At 40.3% G+C, this 15,358-nt stretch overlaps 1 protein-coding gene across 1 annotated transcript; it reads left to right on the top strand.

Annotated features, from left to right (window-relative positions):
• The first annotated feature begins 5,412 nt into the window (after positions 1-5,412).
• On the top strand, positions 5,413-6,702 carry LOC140143031 (uncharacterized). The gene has a single exon (XM_072165064.1). It carries the CDS (start codon positions 5,413-5,415, stop codon positions 6,700-6,702), a length of 1,290 nt encoding a protein of 429 aa, XP_072021165.1.
• Positions 6,703-15,358: the final 8,656 nt, after the last annotated feature.

The raw sequence follows: 15,358 nt of genomic DNA, 5'->3' as shown, positions 1-15,358 counted from the left end.
CTCAAATGGGGTATGTACTAAGCCTTGCTCAATTTTATTTACCAGTACATACATGTATGAATATCCACTTGTATACATACCCTTTCTCATTATTTATGTAATCATTGTGCAATAACTAATCTTTCTTTTGAGATGGTCAATTTCTTGACCGCTAATTGAACCCAGGATCTTCCAGTTGTTTTAGCGGATGCTGTTACCAACAAGTTATCAAGGCCTCAATACCTGACTCACAGAAGGTTCCTGGTTCAATACCCGGTTGTCAAAACAATTGGTTCATTATAGTATGAGGCCAACATATCTGGTTAGAATAGTATGTATAAAAATACAAGTTATACCATTATATATAATAATAATATCTTGGTTGTGAGTTCATAATCTCCATGTTTCACATCATAGGGACATAGTGAAGAGCTTAACATTTACACTTGTCTGTCATCTATACTGAGCATTGAAAAGATGTACATCACAACCCTACATCCCAATCCTACATCCAGGATGTGATGTTAATCCTCCATGTATATCAACAGAGGTACTCTTGATTACAGAATGTGTAATAACAAATAGCTAATTTGTATGTGATTGTCTTTTAGATTTAGGAACTGCTATGTGTTTTTTCACTTCACACAACGTGTATTGCAATCATCACAGCATAAAATAGTAAGATTACAAGTACTTTCTTACAGCTTTGGGTCTTGCTCAATATTGTGAATGGTTATAGACCTGTGTTAAGTATTTGAGTTTGTGACTGAAAGTGCATGTTTTAGCCCATATTTTATCAAATTGGCCTAATATTGCACAATTCAATATATGTTGGTAGTTACAGTTACAAGAAGATATTATATTCCACCTTTTTTTATTTAGCCCAACAGGTTCATATAATTTGTTTAATCTCACCAGATTGAGTGCTGCTGTGGGTTTTTGTTGGTTTTTTTTAATTCACTGTATGCTGTGAATGTTGCATCATTGGATATACAATAAATATTCTAAGTTGTTATTGTTCTGAAACTTTACTGTGTTTTGTGTAATTGATTTTGATTTGGTCCTTAATTTCCCAGATACCAGAGCCTCAAATAGAAGGCGATGGCAAATGTGGAAATCGTCTTGTGGACGATGGATCTGCTGGAAACATTCATAAAGAACACTTGCGTGTGCAAGTTTTGCCTCTCTACAGGATGTGCACTGCAGCTCTGGGTGGAACAGGATCACGGATGGGCTACACGCCTGGGGCTGCAGTGCACTAATTCTAGGTGCCGCAAATACACCGAAGCGGATATGTTTAATCACTCCACAAAGCCTGTTGAGAAACTCCATAACTCTGAAGAAATTAATCGGTAAAGAGGGAATAATAAATAGTCCACATTCACTAATGTCACTTGCATATCTACATGTCTATTAGACTGTGCAATATTAACTATAAAGATAAAGGTTAGATTGTTTGAAATGATCCTTGCATATGTTTTAAACACAAATTTCATCTGTTACTTGGAAATCTGTTCAGCAGTAATGTAATAGCAAAGTATGCTTCATGGTCATCATGTCAACTTCCCATAAGTTGAAGTTCCTCATTTACTGTTACATTAATATACTGTTGTTTTATGTGCTGTACCATACCTCTATTTCTTTGTATAAAGGAGCCTTATTTTAGGCATGAGGAGTATCGGGAAGGGGAGAAGTGCAGCAGTCACCTTAAGTGCCTTCCTGAGTTTGCCGCAGCCACTTGTGCGATCTCATTGGCGGTCACATGAGGCCAGCATGGCAGAAAGTGTAGGTTATATATGCCCAACAATGAAGAAGTAACATGGTGTTAATGTCTCTAAGAAATAATAATAGTCAAACTAATACATAAAATGGCAAAGGATGGCATCACTTGGATTACTAATCATATTGACTTTTTTATTTGATTTGTATTATGTATCATCAGACTTCCACAGAATTTCAGAGCAGTATTTTACCACATTTAGTTGGTGTTAGTGCAGATTTGGCAGTTTTATATATATTTCTCAAGATTAGTGGAGGTTCCTTGCATTCGCACTCCCCTGGTTATACGCCTTAAATAGCGCCCTCGCTTGCTGGCGTAATTTGCTTCTAATATGGAGGACTTGTGAATCTCGGAACATCTACAATTCTTCTACCTGTTTGATTTGATTTGGATCAATATTTGCATGATTACGAACAAATGAGGCTGCTAATCATAAGGATTAATAACTCAGCTATGTTATGGATGTTTGCTTGGTAAGATTTACACTGTATTAAAGACACAAAGAAACTTTATTCATCTCGTTAGGCAGTGAGTCTTGGAGTCCGGTCAGGTAAACTTCTATACGTAAACAAGGGATCCATGTAAAAACAGCGTTTGGAAGCCGTAGAAACTAGTACCAATTCATCGTCCTCAGTAGCGTATTAGGCGCTACATTGTAGTAGAAGAATTAAGGATATCAAAGTCAAGATATTAAAGAAGCCTTGGAAGAAAGAAGCGTGCGTCAGGGTCAAGTTTACAGCGTAAACAATTAGTGTAAACATTGAAAACTTTTGAGTGTCAATTTGTCACTATGTCACGCAAAATCGCCCCACTGCAAATTCGCACCGCATGGACACGGTCACATGTTTAGTCACCTGATCAACGATCGCAAAGGGTGCAAGAAGCGATTTCATAAGGAGATCGAATGGTGAAAGAAAACTAAGAACAAAAAGTCGAATAGACTGATTGCAGAACGGAAAATAACTGTTTTTAATCATGACAACTGAGAAAAATATAGTAGATGAAGTTGACCTAAGGGAAAGTGCATCAATCAAATCCCCTGTATCGGCCAAATCTCACGTATCAGCCAAATCACATGTTACTCGCTCATCCAATACAAGCAAAATTTCCTTGAAATTGAAGCAAAGTGCACAAGCTAAAGAAATTGAGTTGGCAGCACGATTAAAGATAACAAAGGAACATGACTTGTTGGAAGAAAAAAGAGAGAGTTACAGAATAAATTGAATGAAGAAGAGGCTAAGTTGGCAGAAGATGAGGGTTTGAGAAAGGCACAGGAAATAATAAGAAATAGCCAGGAGCAAGCAGCACGAATCAGACGGCAACTAGAGATAGAGAATGAGCAGCATAAATTGACCAGAAGGCAGGAACAAATAAAATTAGAAGGAGAATACAATGCTGCGAAAGAAGTAAATTGCTTATACCAGCAACAAGGAGGTTCTGTAGTCGAAGGTGATGCATCGTCACTGATGATTTCGATGGAAGTGAACTCTAAAGATAGCGTCAGAAAATGGCTGGATAGGTACCACAATACCAGTAAGCTAGATGACGATAGAGAGAAAATACCTCACATGACATGACCGGTCAGCAAACTTTGCAGCCAAGTACCAAGGTACCAACTCAAATCCTAGAGGGTATAAAGACTATGTATCCTGCTCCAAGTCAAGCAGTTACTACAGGGCCAGCTTCAAGTCAAGCGCATGAATATGGTGCTACAACAGAAAGGATTCCATTTAACATGGAAAGTAAACAGACTACGCAGCCAAGTAGGTCTACAGCTCCAGATCATATAGACATGTTTGGTGCTGCAAGAGAGAGTATCCCAAGACAACAAACTATTCAGCCAAGTAGGCCTACAGAAAGCATCAAGGTACCTGGATCTAATACATTTCAAGTAGGTACCACCATGGGCCCAGCTCCAAATTACATTGGTATGCATGGTGTTAAAGGCGAAACAATATTACACAACTCAGCTTGTCAACAACCGTGGCATGCAAGTGGTGACACAGAGTACCAGCTATGGCACCAGAATTATTCAGTTCATCAGCCAACCTACCAGTATCATAGCAGACAGCAAGTTCCTACTCCTAAGTTAGTAGATCAGCGTTTTCAACCCAGCCAAACTCTACATCACAAGGAAAACATCCTAGCTCGTTCACGGTGCAGAATGTCAACGTATCAAGTTCATTAGATGTTGATGCGACGGAGCAGGATAGTGAGAAAGATTATAAAGACACTATTGCAGGGGTGGTGAAACGACAAGGTGATCTGACAGAGTTGTTACTAGAGCAGAACTTGAAAACTAAGCTACCAAGACACACCATAACGCCTTACAATGGTGACCCACTAGAATACGCATCATTCACACGGGCGTTTGAATTCATTATCGAAAACAATACTCCCAGTGATCAAGAAAAGCTGTATCATTTAGAAAAATCAACCACAGGTGAAGCCAAGAGTCTGGTCAAAAGCTGCCACCACCTTAAACCAGAAGAAGGGTTCAAAGAAGCCAAAAGACTTTTAAAGAAAAACTTTGGGAACAAGCACAAGATAGCGGAGGCAGTTATGCAAAGAGCATACAATTGGCCAGAGGTAAAGGCTGAGGACGCGGGTGCGTTGAAGGAGTTTGCTCTGTTCATAAAGGAGACGGAGGTGATGATGGAGGGACTGGACTTCATGAGTGAATTGGAACATAACAGCACTATCAGGATGCTAAGTAAGAAAATGCCGTACTTTCTGAGAAGAAAATGGGCGCAGCAAGACTGATGAAATACTAGAGGAGAAAGATCGCCGGGAAACTATCAGAGACCAGGTGCAATTCGTAGCGAAAGAAGCAAGCATCTTGAACAATCCAGCATTTGGAAACCTAAAGGATGACACAGGTGTTAGAAGACCACAAAAACAAGGAAAGCCAGCTGTGAAGAAAAACTCCTTTGCTATAAATACTCAGCAATTGAGTAAGCCATGCAGCCACTGTGAAGGTGATCACACTCTTGAAGACTGTAACAAGCTACTGGAGATGAGTGTAGGTGAAAGACTGAAGTGTTTGAGAAAACTAGGAGTGTGTTTGGTGTCTGAAAAAGCTACACATATGAGCAAGGATTGCACGAAGAAGTTAACTTGTAAAAATGCAAGAAATCTCACCCAACTGTATTGCACATACAGAACAAAGCTAAGCAATATGCACAAAATGCTGGACAAAATGCAAGTGCAACCAATCAACCAACCAAAGATACCAGTAAAGGCAATGTGATGTGTGGTCTTACTGGCGCCGGAAAGATGTCATCAAACTCGTCGCCATTACTTGTACCAGTCTTGGTACATTCAAGAGAGACTGGAATTACAGTGGAAACAATTGCATTCATGGACGACGGAAGTGATGCTGTCTTCATTTCAGAAGAACTTCAGCGACAGCTAAATGCAAAGGGAAAGACCACAAGGTTGGAAATTCAGACCATAAATGATGACAACCTGACAGACAGTGTAATACTCAGTGGCCTAGAGCTTTCAGACATGAATAGAGAGAACATAATAACACTCCCAGAAGCATTCACAACTAAGCATATTCCAGCTAATCCACAGCAATTGATTGAACCAGAGGACATTGCACAATGGAAGTACTTGCAAGAAGTAAAACTTGCTCGAAGCCAAGCAACATGCAAGTGGGAATCCTAATTGGAAACAACATTCCAAAGGCTACAGAGCCTCTGAAGGTCATAAATAGCCAACAGGAAGGTCCTTATGCATGCTACACTCCAATAGGATGGATTGTGTATGGAATCCATAAGTCTATCAACTCAACAGCAGGTATATCAGTGAACAGAATAACAGTGCAAGAAAGCATCGATAGTCAACTAGTGAAACTCTATAATCATGACTTTCAGGAGAGCCTAGCTGATGACATGCCAGAGAAGAGCATGAAGGATAAGCAGTTTCTGGCAAATGTTGAAAAAACCATAAAGTTCACTGACCATGGACAGTATGAAATAGGCCTGCCACTTGATGACAAAGAAGTTACTTTTCCAAATAATAAGGTTCAGGCAGAAGTCAGAGCTGCACACCTTAAGAGAAAACTATCCAAGAATCAGACCTTCTACACAGATTACAAGGCGACAGTCAATGACATGATCCGGAAAGGCTACGCAGAGAGAGTACCGGTGGAAGAGTTGGAAGGCTCACCTGGAAGAACGTGGTACATACCACATCATGGCGTGATTCACCCCAGGAAGAACAAGCTCCGTGTTGTGTATGACTGCGCAGCAACTTATAAGGGCTTTTCATTGAACAAAGAGCTATTGCAAGGCCCTGACCTCACAAGCAATCTGCATGGAGTTGTTATGCGATTCAGGCAGGAGCCAGTGGCTTTAATGGGTGACATAGAAGCCATGTTCCATCAAGTGGAAGTATCCAGGAAAGACCGTGATCTCCTACGTTTCCTATGGTGGCAGGAAGGTGATATTGAAAGACCAGTCGAAGAATACCGGATGTGTGTTCACCCCTTTGGTGCCACCTCTTCACCGGCGATTGCAAACTTCGCCCTAAGGAGAACAGCAGAAGCAGCAAGTTCTCAGTATAGTCAAGAAGTGATCGACACCATGTTGCATAACTTCTACGTGGATGACTGCCTACGGTCGGTGCCCACAGAGTCAGAAGCAGTAAGTCTTGTCAAGGACCTACAAGAAGTTTGCAGAAGTGGAGGTTTCCGACTCACTAAGTGGTTGAGTAACAGCCGGGAAGTCCTAAAGACTGTACCTCCTGCAGAAAGAGCCAAAGACATTAGAAGCCTAGATCTAAGTCAAGATCCTTTGCCACCAGACAGAGCACTTGGAATGAAATGGAAGGTTGAGAGTGATACCTTTGGGTACTCCATTGATCTCCAGGAGAAACCTCCAACAAGGAGAGAATATTATCAACCGTTAGTTCGGTGTATGACCCACTGGGTTTGATTGCACCGGTTATTCTGCCAGCAAAGCACATATTACAGAGCTTGTGTCAGCAGAAACTAGGTTGGGACCAGCCTATTCCATGTGACTACCTGATTAGATGGCAAAAATGGCTTCAAGAAATACCAAAGATGACAGAATTTGAAGTAGACAGATGCCTAAAGCCCCCACACACTGTAAAGGCACAATGGCACCACTTTTGTGATGCCAGTGAAGTGGGATACGGCACAGTCACATACCTGAAGACAGTGACTGAAGATGACAAAGTACATTGCTCACTGGTGATGAGTAAATCAAGAGTGGCTCCTCTTAAGAAAATCTCAATTCCTAGGCTGGAGTTGACATCGGCCACCGTTGCTGTCAAAGTGAACCAGATGATACATAAGGAATTGGACGTTGGCGTTCCTACTGAGACATTCTTCTGGACTGATAGTATGACCGTACTGAGATATATCAATAACAGCTCAGCAAGATTTCACACATTCGTGGCTAACAGAGTAGCAGTGATACACGATGGATCAGAACCATCACAGTGGAGGTATGTTAACACAGCCTTAAATCCTGCCGACGAATGTTCTCGAGGAATGTCAGTGGAGAATTTCCTAAGGAATACAAGATGGATCCAAGGCCCTGATTTCCTATATGGCCCTGAAAGTGAATGGCCTAAGAATGCTGAAAGTCCTGGGGATACAGGCATGGACCTCACAGATGATCCTGAGGTTAAGAAGAAGCTTAAAGTTGCTACAGTGCACACTGAAGAATCTGCAGATATTCTGAATAAGTTAATTGAGCACTACTCTTCTTGGTATCGTCTTAGACTGGCTATCACCTGGATTCTCAGAGTTAAGAAACATTTGCTCCAGAAAGTCAAAGACAAGAGAAAGGGACAACTACCAGAACATCCCTGTCAAGAACATCAACAAGACGAAGAAAGCACCAATGCAGGTGTATCTACTGAAGACAACAAAGAACCAGACATCACTACTGGTCGCCCAACTCTGACTGATCTTCAAGATGCAGAGAAAGCTGTTATAAAGTACATTCAGCGAAGAGCCTTTCATGAAGAACTAAAGACCATAAGCCAGCTACCAGGGGATCAGATAGTCCAGAAGGACCAGAGTATGAGACCTGTACATAGTGTGAAGAAGACAAGTCCATTATCTAAGCTAAATCCGGTCTTGATCGATGGCGTGTTGAGAGTGGGTGGCGGTTGTCCAGATCAGCCCTGCCCGAGGAAACTAAGTTTCCTGTAATACTTCAAAAGGGTCATACGTGACACAGTTGATTCTAGAAGAGATTCATCGCTGTACAGGTCATAGTGGCAGAAGTCACATGCTTGCATGCCTTTACAAGAAGTACTGGGTTATTGCAGCTAACTCAGCAGCCAGGAAGATAGTACACAAATGTGTAACTTGTAGAAAGAACAAAGCTAAACCTGGAATGCAGATGATGGCAGATTTACCATCTGAAAGACTAATGCCAGATGACCCCCCGTTTACTAGAGTAGGCCTAGACTACTTTGGGCCTTTTGAAGTCAAGAGAGGAAGATGTCTAGTGAAGAGATACGGTGTCGTGTTTACATGCCTATCTACAAGAGCCATTCATTTGGAGAAGGCAGATTCTTTAGACACAGATAGCTGTATAAACGCAATTCGAAGGTTCGTTTCCCGCAGAGGACAAGCAACTGAACTAATATCCGACAACGGGACTAACTCCGTTGGCGCTGCAAGAGAGTTAAGAGCGAAATACATAAGTGGAATGAAGCAAAGATCCAGGATTACTTGCTGCAGAATGGAATCAATTGGAAGTTCAACCCACCGGCAAAATCAAAAAAAGAGGAATTTGGGAGAGACAAATTCGCACGGTGAGGAAGATAATGATGTCGATAATGCAGCAACAGCCACTTACTGATGAAAGCCTGAGCACCTTCTTTTGTGAAGTTGAGGCGATAATCAACTCAAGGCCTATCACCACAGTGTCAGAAGCGACCCTGGTGATTTGGAACCGTTAACACCAAATCATCTGTTGCTTCTCAAGGGAAAGCCAACGTTGCCACCCATCTTAGCCAGCGAAACCGGTCCCTATGCAAGAAAGAGATGGAAGCAGGTACAATACCTCATGGATATTTTCTGGAAGCGGTGGAGTCAAGAATATCTGTGCCTTCTCCAGAAAAGACAGAAATGGGTTAGTCCAACAGAGAACTTCAAGGTTGGGGATATTGTGATAATTGTTGACAGTTCCAGAACAAGAAACTCATGGCAGCTTGGAAGAGTCATCGCAGCTATGCCAGGAAATGATGGACTAGTTCGACAGGTGCAAGTAAAGACCGCCTCTTCAACATTAGTACGTCCAATCAGCAAACTCTGCTTACTAGTGGAATCTGAAAGTAAAGAGATAGATATGATTCAAGAACCGGTGAAGCGGCCCAGCCTAGTGCAAGGTTCACGGCGAGGACTGATCTGCCCCTCGTGGTGCATCCCAAACCTTTTTCGCACTTTGTATGTAACTAGCAAAACCAATGAAGAAAACAAGAAAATTAGACTTTGCAGTTGGTGATTTCAATGAGATAATTACATGTATGGTGCAATCAGTGCCCTACACTGTACATGTGGACTAGTGAAAGGTCACAGCTGTTATCATTGAATTTTGTGACATTTAAGGCTTGTACTGCAACTTCCAGTGCCTACATTGTACAGACTTACTACTTGCACGATGCAAGTCCAACTAACAGTCAGGCTCTGTTAGAAGTTTGGGTGCGTCAGCAGATCAGCAAAGTCAGATGTGGAAACTACCTTCTGCTACGCATGAAGATTTCAGAAGTTTGGGTGTGTCCACAGATCAGCGAAGTTAAGTCAGATGAGGAATCTACCCTCTGTGTGACGCATGAAGATTCAAGGAAGGTTTCTATTTTTATGACATTTTGAGAGACTACAGTACCTCTTTAAGTTCCAGTAATTGTGTGAATTTAATTTTACTGGATAACTCATAGGTACCCATGGATAGCACATCTTATGGACACTGAATACAGTGAAACAATATTAATGTGGCCAGCGGGGATTCTACTGTTATTTGTGTATCATTTATAAGGTATTCCCAAAGCTCACAATGGATGCAGTAGTTTTCATTCACCACCAGGATGATGTGTAATTCAAGGGCTTCCTTTGTAAGTTGCGTTACAGCATTCTGTGTTGCTTGGAATCTGCTGCAGGCATTGATCATTTGTGAATTTGTAATTTGCTTTATGGTGTGATAAGTTTGTGGCCACAAGTTCTCCCATATTGCCACTTTGTGTGAAAGACTGCCAGCCTATTAAATTTTTTGAGGAAATATTGTGTGCACATTAGCACGAGCAAAATGGTTTGTAAAATGCTATTCTGATTGCAGGGAACAGCCAGCTCTAAAGAATGTTGTTGCTCATTTCTCTGTGTTTGTGTGTTAATTAACACACCTTTTTTGGCAATTTTCAGGTTTTGCTGTTGTTTCAGCTAGCCCAGCATCATTATAAGTTAGACCTTGCTGTTGCCTACCTCACTTGATAATGTAAGCTCATGATTGTACTATTGTAGTCAACTTTGTAATTCATGATTCATGTAATGTTGATTTAGTTTACTAGACATGTGCTCGGTCACAGTAAGAAAGTCACTTATTGTCACAAATACTTTGGTTTCAAAGTCAAGTTTATTTTGGTATTTTGATGTACATGTACAGTTCACTTAAAACAAGTGATCATATTTCACTTAGGTATGCTCATTTGGCATAGAGCACTTCAATTAAGGTTCCAAATTGAGGTTTCAACATCACTTCTAGGTTATAATGGAAGCCAGTAATTGTTAGTTTACACAAGCTTATTGTATAATAGTTCAAAGTTCATGAAAGTTTTGTATTAAGTTTATATACAGACCAGTGTCAACACATGTTTGTACACATTGTAATTCACATTGATTATAGTTAGTTCAAATTTATTGAATTTTGTTAGTTCAAAGATTATTGTGGTGTATGAGATCAAACTTAGAACTGAAGTTAATGATGGTTGGTAAAGCATCAAATCAGCACTATATTGTTCCAATCTTTGGTAATTGTGCTCTAGGTGTCACAATTAGGCTACCGGAATGTTAGTGCAGATTTGGCAGTTTTATATATATTTCTCAAGATTAGTGGAGGTTCCTTGCATTCGCACTCCCCTGGTTGTACGCCTTAAATAGCGCCTCGCTTGCTGGCGTAATTTGCTTCTAATATGGAGGACTTGTGAATCTCGGAACATCTACAATTCTTCTACCTGTTTGATTTGATTTGGATCAATATTTGCATGATTACGAACAAATGAGGCTGCTAATCATAAGGATTAATAACTCAGCTATGTTATGGATGTTTGCTTGGTAAGATTTACACTGTATTAAAGACACAAAGAAACTTTATTCATCTCGTTAGGCAGTGAGTCTTGGAGTCCGGTCAGGTAAACTTCTATACGTAAACAAGGGATCCATGTAAAAACAGCGTTTGGAAGCCGTAGAAACTAGTACCAATTCATCGTCCTCAGTAGCGTATTAGGCGCTACAGTTGGTATTGATTTGCATGCAGAATTTGTCATTTCGTATTGCTACTACATGTACATTGTAAATTTAGTAATGTATTAGTCATAATTTTAGCCCGAGGCTGTGCAATAATAATGAGCCCTGTGAGAGGGTAACATTGAAAGAAAAGAATTTTTGGAAAAATTCACACGGGATGGGCTGGGCAATTTTTGCTATGCGGTTTGCAAATCCCCCTCCCCTTCATCATTTTTGCACAGCCACAACGGCAAAGGTGATGGATGTCAACAGTGCACTAAATGTCGGCCACAAATGCAAAGGTGATGGATGTCAACAGTGCACTAAATGTCAGCCACAAATGATGGATGTCAACAGTGCACTAAATGTCAGCCACAAATACAAAGGTGATGGATGTCAACAGTGCACTAAATGTCAGCCACAAATGCAAAGGTGATGGATGTCAACAGTGCACTAAATGTCAGCCACAAATGCAAAGGGGATGGATGTCAACAGTGCACTAAATGTCAGCCACAAATGCAAAGGTGATGGATGTCAACAGTGCACTAAATGTCAATATTCCTTCTTCAGTTAATGTTATATTGGTGAGCTATGAGCATTGTGATTATGTTGCATGGTCCCAATTTATATCAGTTTACACTATTTAATGGGTTCATGTGTATTATTTTGCAAAGCCATTCACTTGGCCTTTTTTTTTTTCAGTGTATGTAATCTTTCTTTGTTTTAAAAAATAAATAATCAGACATTTTACACATGCTTTGATAGGTCAAATACTTCTAACCTAGCCTTAACCCATGTCACACCCTGTAGGTTCCACGATGATGGACGCAAGAGCAAATTGCAGCAAAACAATACCTTTGCAACTTACAGAAACCACGATGAACACAGGCATGAAGATAATGTGTCGTAGCTAAGTTATCACATAGGTCTGGTTAAACCATCACATTATTGTTGTATATCACATTGACAACAGTGTAAAATGATGTTGGTAACTCACAAACTGCACAATATATTTCAATGTTTTGGGGTGTAATAATAATGCTAAGTGCATTTCTATGTGAAAAATGTGTTCCTTAATCCATGACAAAATGTTATTTACAACAGCTTATATCAGTAACTCAGGAAATGAAAGTACAAGCAACGCTTGGCGGCTAAAAAGATTTCTAATCCTGGATGATAGTGTGCCAGATGTGGCACCTGAGACCATCCTGGAGGGACGAGGCTGTTGATGAGTTGGTAGTAGACTGTGCCGCATCTTTTGATGGCACATGGAAGAACCGGGGTCTGTCATCACACCATTGTGTGGTGACAGCCATTAGTGTAGATACAGGGGAAATTTTGGACATGGAGTATATCTCAAATTTATGTTAAGTAAGTAACCATCACATTCCCTTATCAAGCATTTTCTATTTTAACAAGAAAAGTGTCAGGAAATTGTATTATTGTAGTCATGTACAATTTGATAACAAACATTGAATGTGTCTCTGTTACAGTATGAACCGTGATTATTGTGCATCTCATGAGCAACATGTATACCTTCAATTTTGTTTTGTGGAACTTCATGCAGAGTGACTGCTTTCATTTAATCTGGCAAGCAAGTTTCCACAACCTCAACAAACACTATAAACACTCTTCACACTGATCATGAGTCAATGTAGTTGCTCACATGGATTTCATTTTTACATTTTGATTTGCTTCATATTGTTTTTCACACAGAGAATGTAGCAAACACAAAGAGGAAGAGCATAGCTTAAAAGAATATTTAGATTGGTTTGTAGGGCACTCAGATGTGTGCCCTAAGAACTTCGATGGATCTAGCCAGGCAATGGAGGCAGAAGGCATTTCTCGGTTGTTTAACAGGTTATTACCAATCATGAATTTATTTCTCAAGCACCATTTGTTTTGATTTTTCTGTATGATGTGTACAACATTTGTTTCTTCTTTTAATTTCAGTGATGTCAGTTTGGGGTCAAAATTTCTGTTGTACACTCTGCTGTTGTCAACTTGCAATGCACAAAGTGATTAACTTTTGTATTGATGGAATTTGATGGTACTCCGTCCTATATTTTATATTGTGTATTCACATAGACGTTAATTTGAAACTCATTTTACAGATCAGAAGACACTCTTGGACTGAGATACACAACTTATGTAGGGGATGGTGATTCGTCTTCATTTTCAAGAATTACACAGGAGCAGCCATATGGGCCAGATGTTACAACCGTTAAAGAGGAATGTGTCGGCCACATACAGAAGAGGATGGGATGCAGACTCAGAAAGCTTGTAGAGAAGAAAAAGGTATTAATAATTAAAGTTTGTATTTAACCTTTTCACTGGTCATCCATCAGAGGACAGTATATAGCTGGAGACCAGAGTCGTACTTCACAATGATTGCTGTGCATAGAGAAATCCTGTAGACGCCTGCTCCACAGCCATAGGATCATGTAGCAATAACTACCTATGGAGTATCATACAGTTTTATACAAGTGTAAAAGCTTATCATATGTGGTTTTTAAAACGTCATTAAATTTTGACAGGACACATCATAAAACAGATGTAAATAAGATAAAACCTCAATTTATTACATAAAGCAAGCTGATTTCATTGATTCCTTTCCTTTTGTGTGGTGAAAGGAGTGAAACTTGCCGACGGGAAGACATTGGACGGGAAGGGTCGTCTCCACCGTAAAAGAGTAGATGCGCTGCAAGCATTTTATGGCAAGGCTTTGAGGACCAACAAAGGGAATCCTGAAGCAGCGTCAGCAGAAACCATGGCTGGCCTGTATCACTATGCTGGGGACCACAGTTACTGCCCGACAAGAAATGACACCTGGTGCAATTTTAAGAAAGATGAGCTTAGTGGTACTAACAACTCTGAACCAGTTGATGATCCATTTACACCAGCCATGGTAGCAGTAATGAAGCCCATATATGATGTAAGGATATATATGTGATAGTGCAACTTTGTAGCTTCACCACAGCACCAAGCAACTAAATCAAATTTCCTTTTAATTTACACAAAACTATATAAAATCTAGGCATCTTCTGTAAGATCATTACAACATATCTCCCATTCATTTCAGCACAGCACTGAAGCAAAGTTTATAAATAAGCTTTAAATGGAGTGAAAGTTTCAATATTCTGTTCCTCAATGGATGTGTGACTATTAACAGCACTAATAATCTTTTGCAGTATATACCAAGAAAGGATTGTATATCAAAAATATTTGACATGAGATGTATTCATCATAACCTTCAGTGCAGTTTATACCACTCATATCACCACAAATTACCTTCATCGCAACAAGTGAATGTTAATAATGTTGACAGTATTGATATTAAACATGAATCGCAAAGTGATCACACATTATGGACATTACTTAATAATGGAATGTGAAACTGTGTATTTATCAACAGGACCTATCTGATGTTGACTTACTATCGCATTGCAGTCAGTGTCTGACACAGAACGCCAATGAGTCCTACAACAGCTTGCTCTGGAAAATGGCTCCAAAAGAGCAATACAGCTCTGCAACACAGATTCGGACAGCAATGTGCTTGTCAACTATTTCTTTTAATGTTGGTTGGCTAGATGCAGGTAAACGCGTGATGGCAGAGGTAGTAGGAAATGAGTGCATTACTTCTTCCCAGCTTACTTTAGCAAGTAAAGACAAACTCAGGATAAGAGCAGCTCAAGCCCAAGCATTACTGACAAATAAGAGAAAGCGTGTCTTGAAGCGTTTAGAGCGAACCGCTCACGCTTTCCGCCATTCGGACCATAGCCACTACTTGTCTGGTGGCTATCATGTTAGCTCTACATCTAAGCGACCACATAAGATGCCAACATGCCGCATCATGCGGGCCCCAATGAAAGGTCATGGTAAGTCCTGTAATGCTTAAATTTCTGCTGCTCTTATCAATAGAAACCCACAAAGGCGAGAAAGTACCCATTTTGGCAAGAAGTGGCGAGTCTAGGCGAGAAAGGGTGAGGAAAGGCGAGGTAGTCTGTTAAAAAAGGTGAGGAATGACAAGTTTAAGATAACTAAGTCTTGCTTAGATCCTGGTCAAGTTTGGCGAGAAAAGGCAGGAAATGGCAAGGAAAGGGGAGGTACAT

The sequence above is a fragment of the Amphiura filiformis genome, chromosome 20 (genome assembly GCF_039555335.1).
Source record: "Amphiura filiformis chromosome 20, Afil_fr2py, whole genome shotgun sequence".
NCBI lineage: Eukaryota > Metazoa > Echinodermata > Ophiuroidea > Amphilepidida > Amphiuridae > Amphiura > Amphiura filiformis.
Note: the sequence above shows the minus strand (reverse complement) of the source record. Positions and strands in the feature narration are given on the sequence as shown.

What these genes read in the sequence shown, in the direction of transcription:
- LOC140143031 (XM_072165064.1), top strand. Translation starts at nt 5,413, where the DNA reads ATGCAAGTGGGAATCCTAATTGGAAACAACATTCCAAAGGCTACAGAG.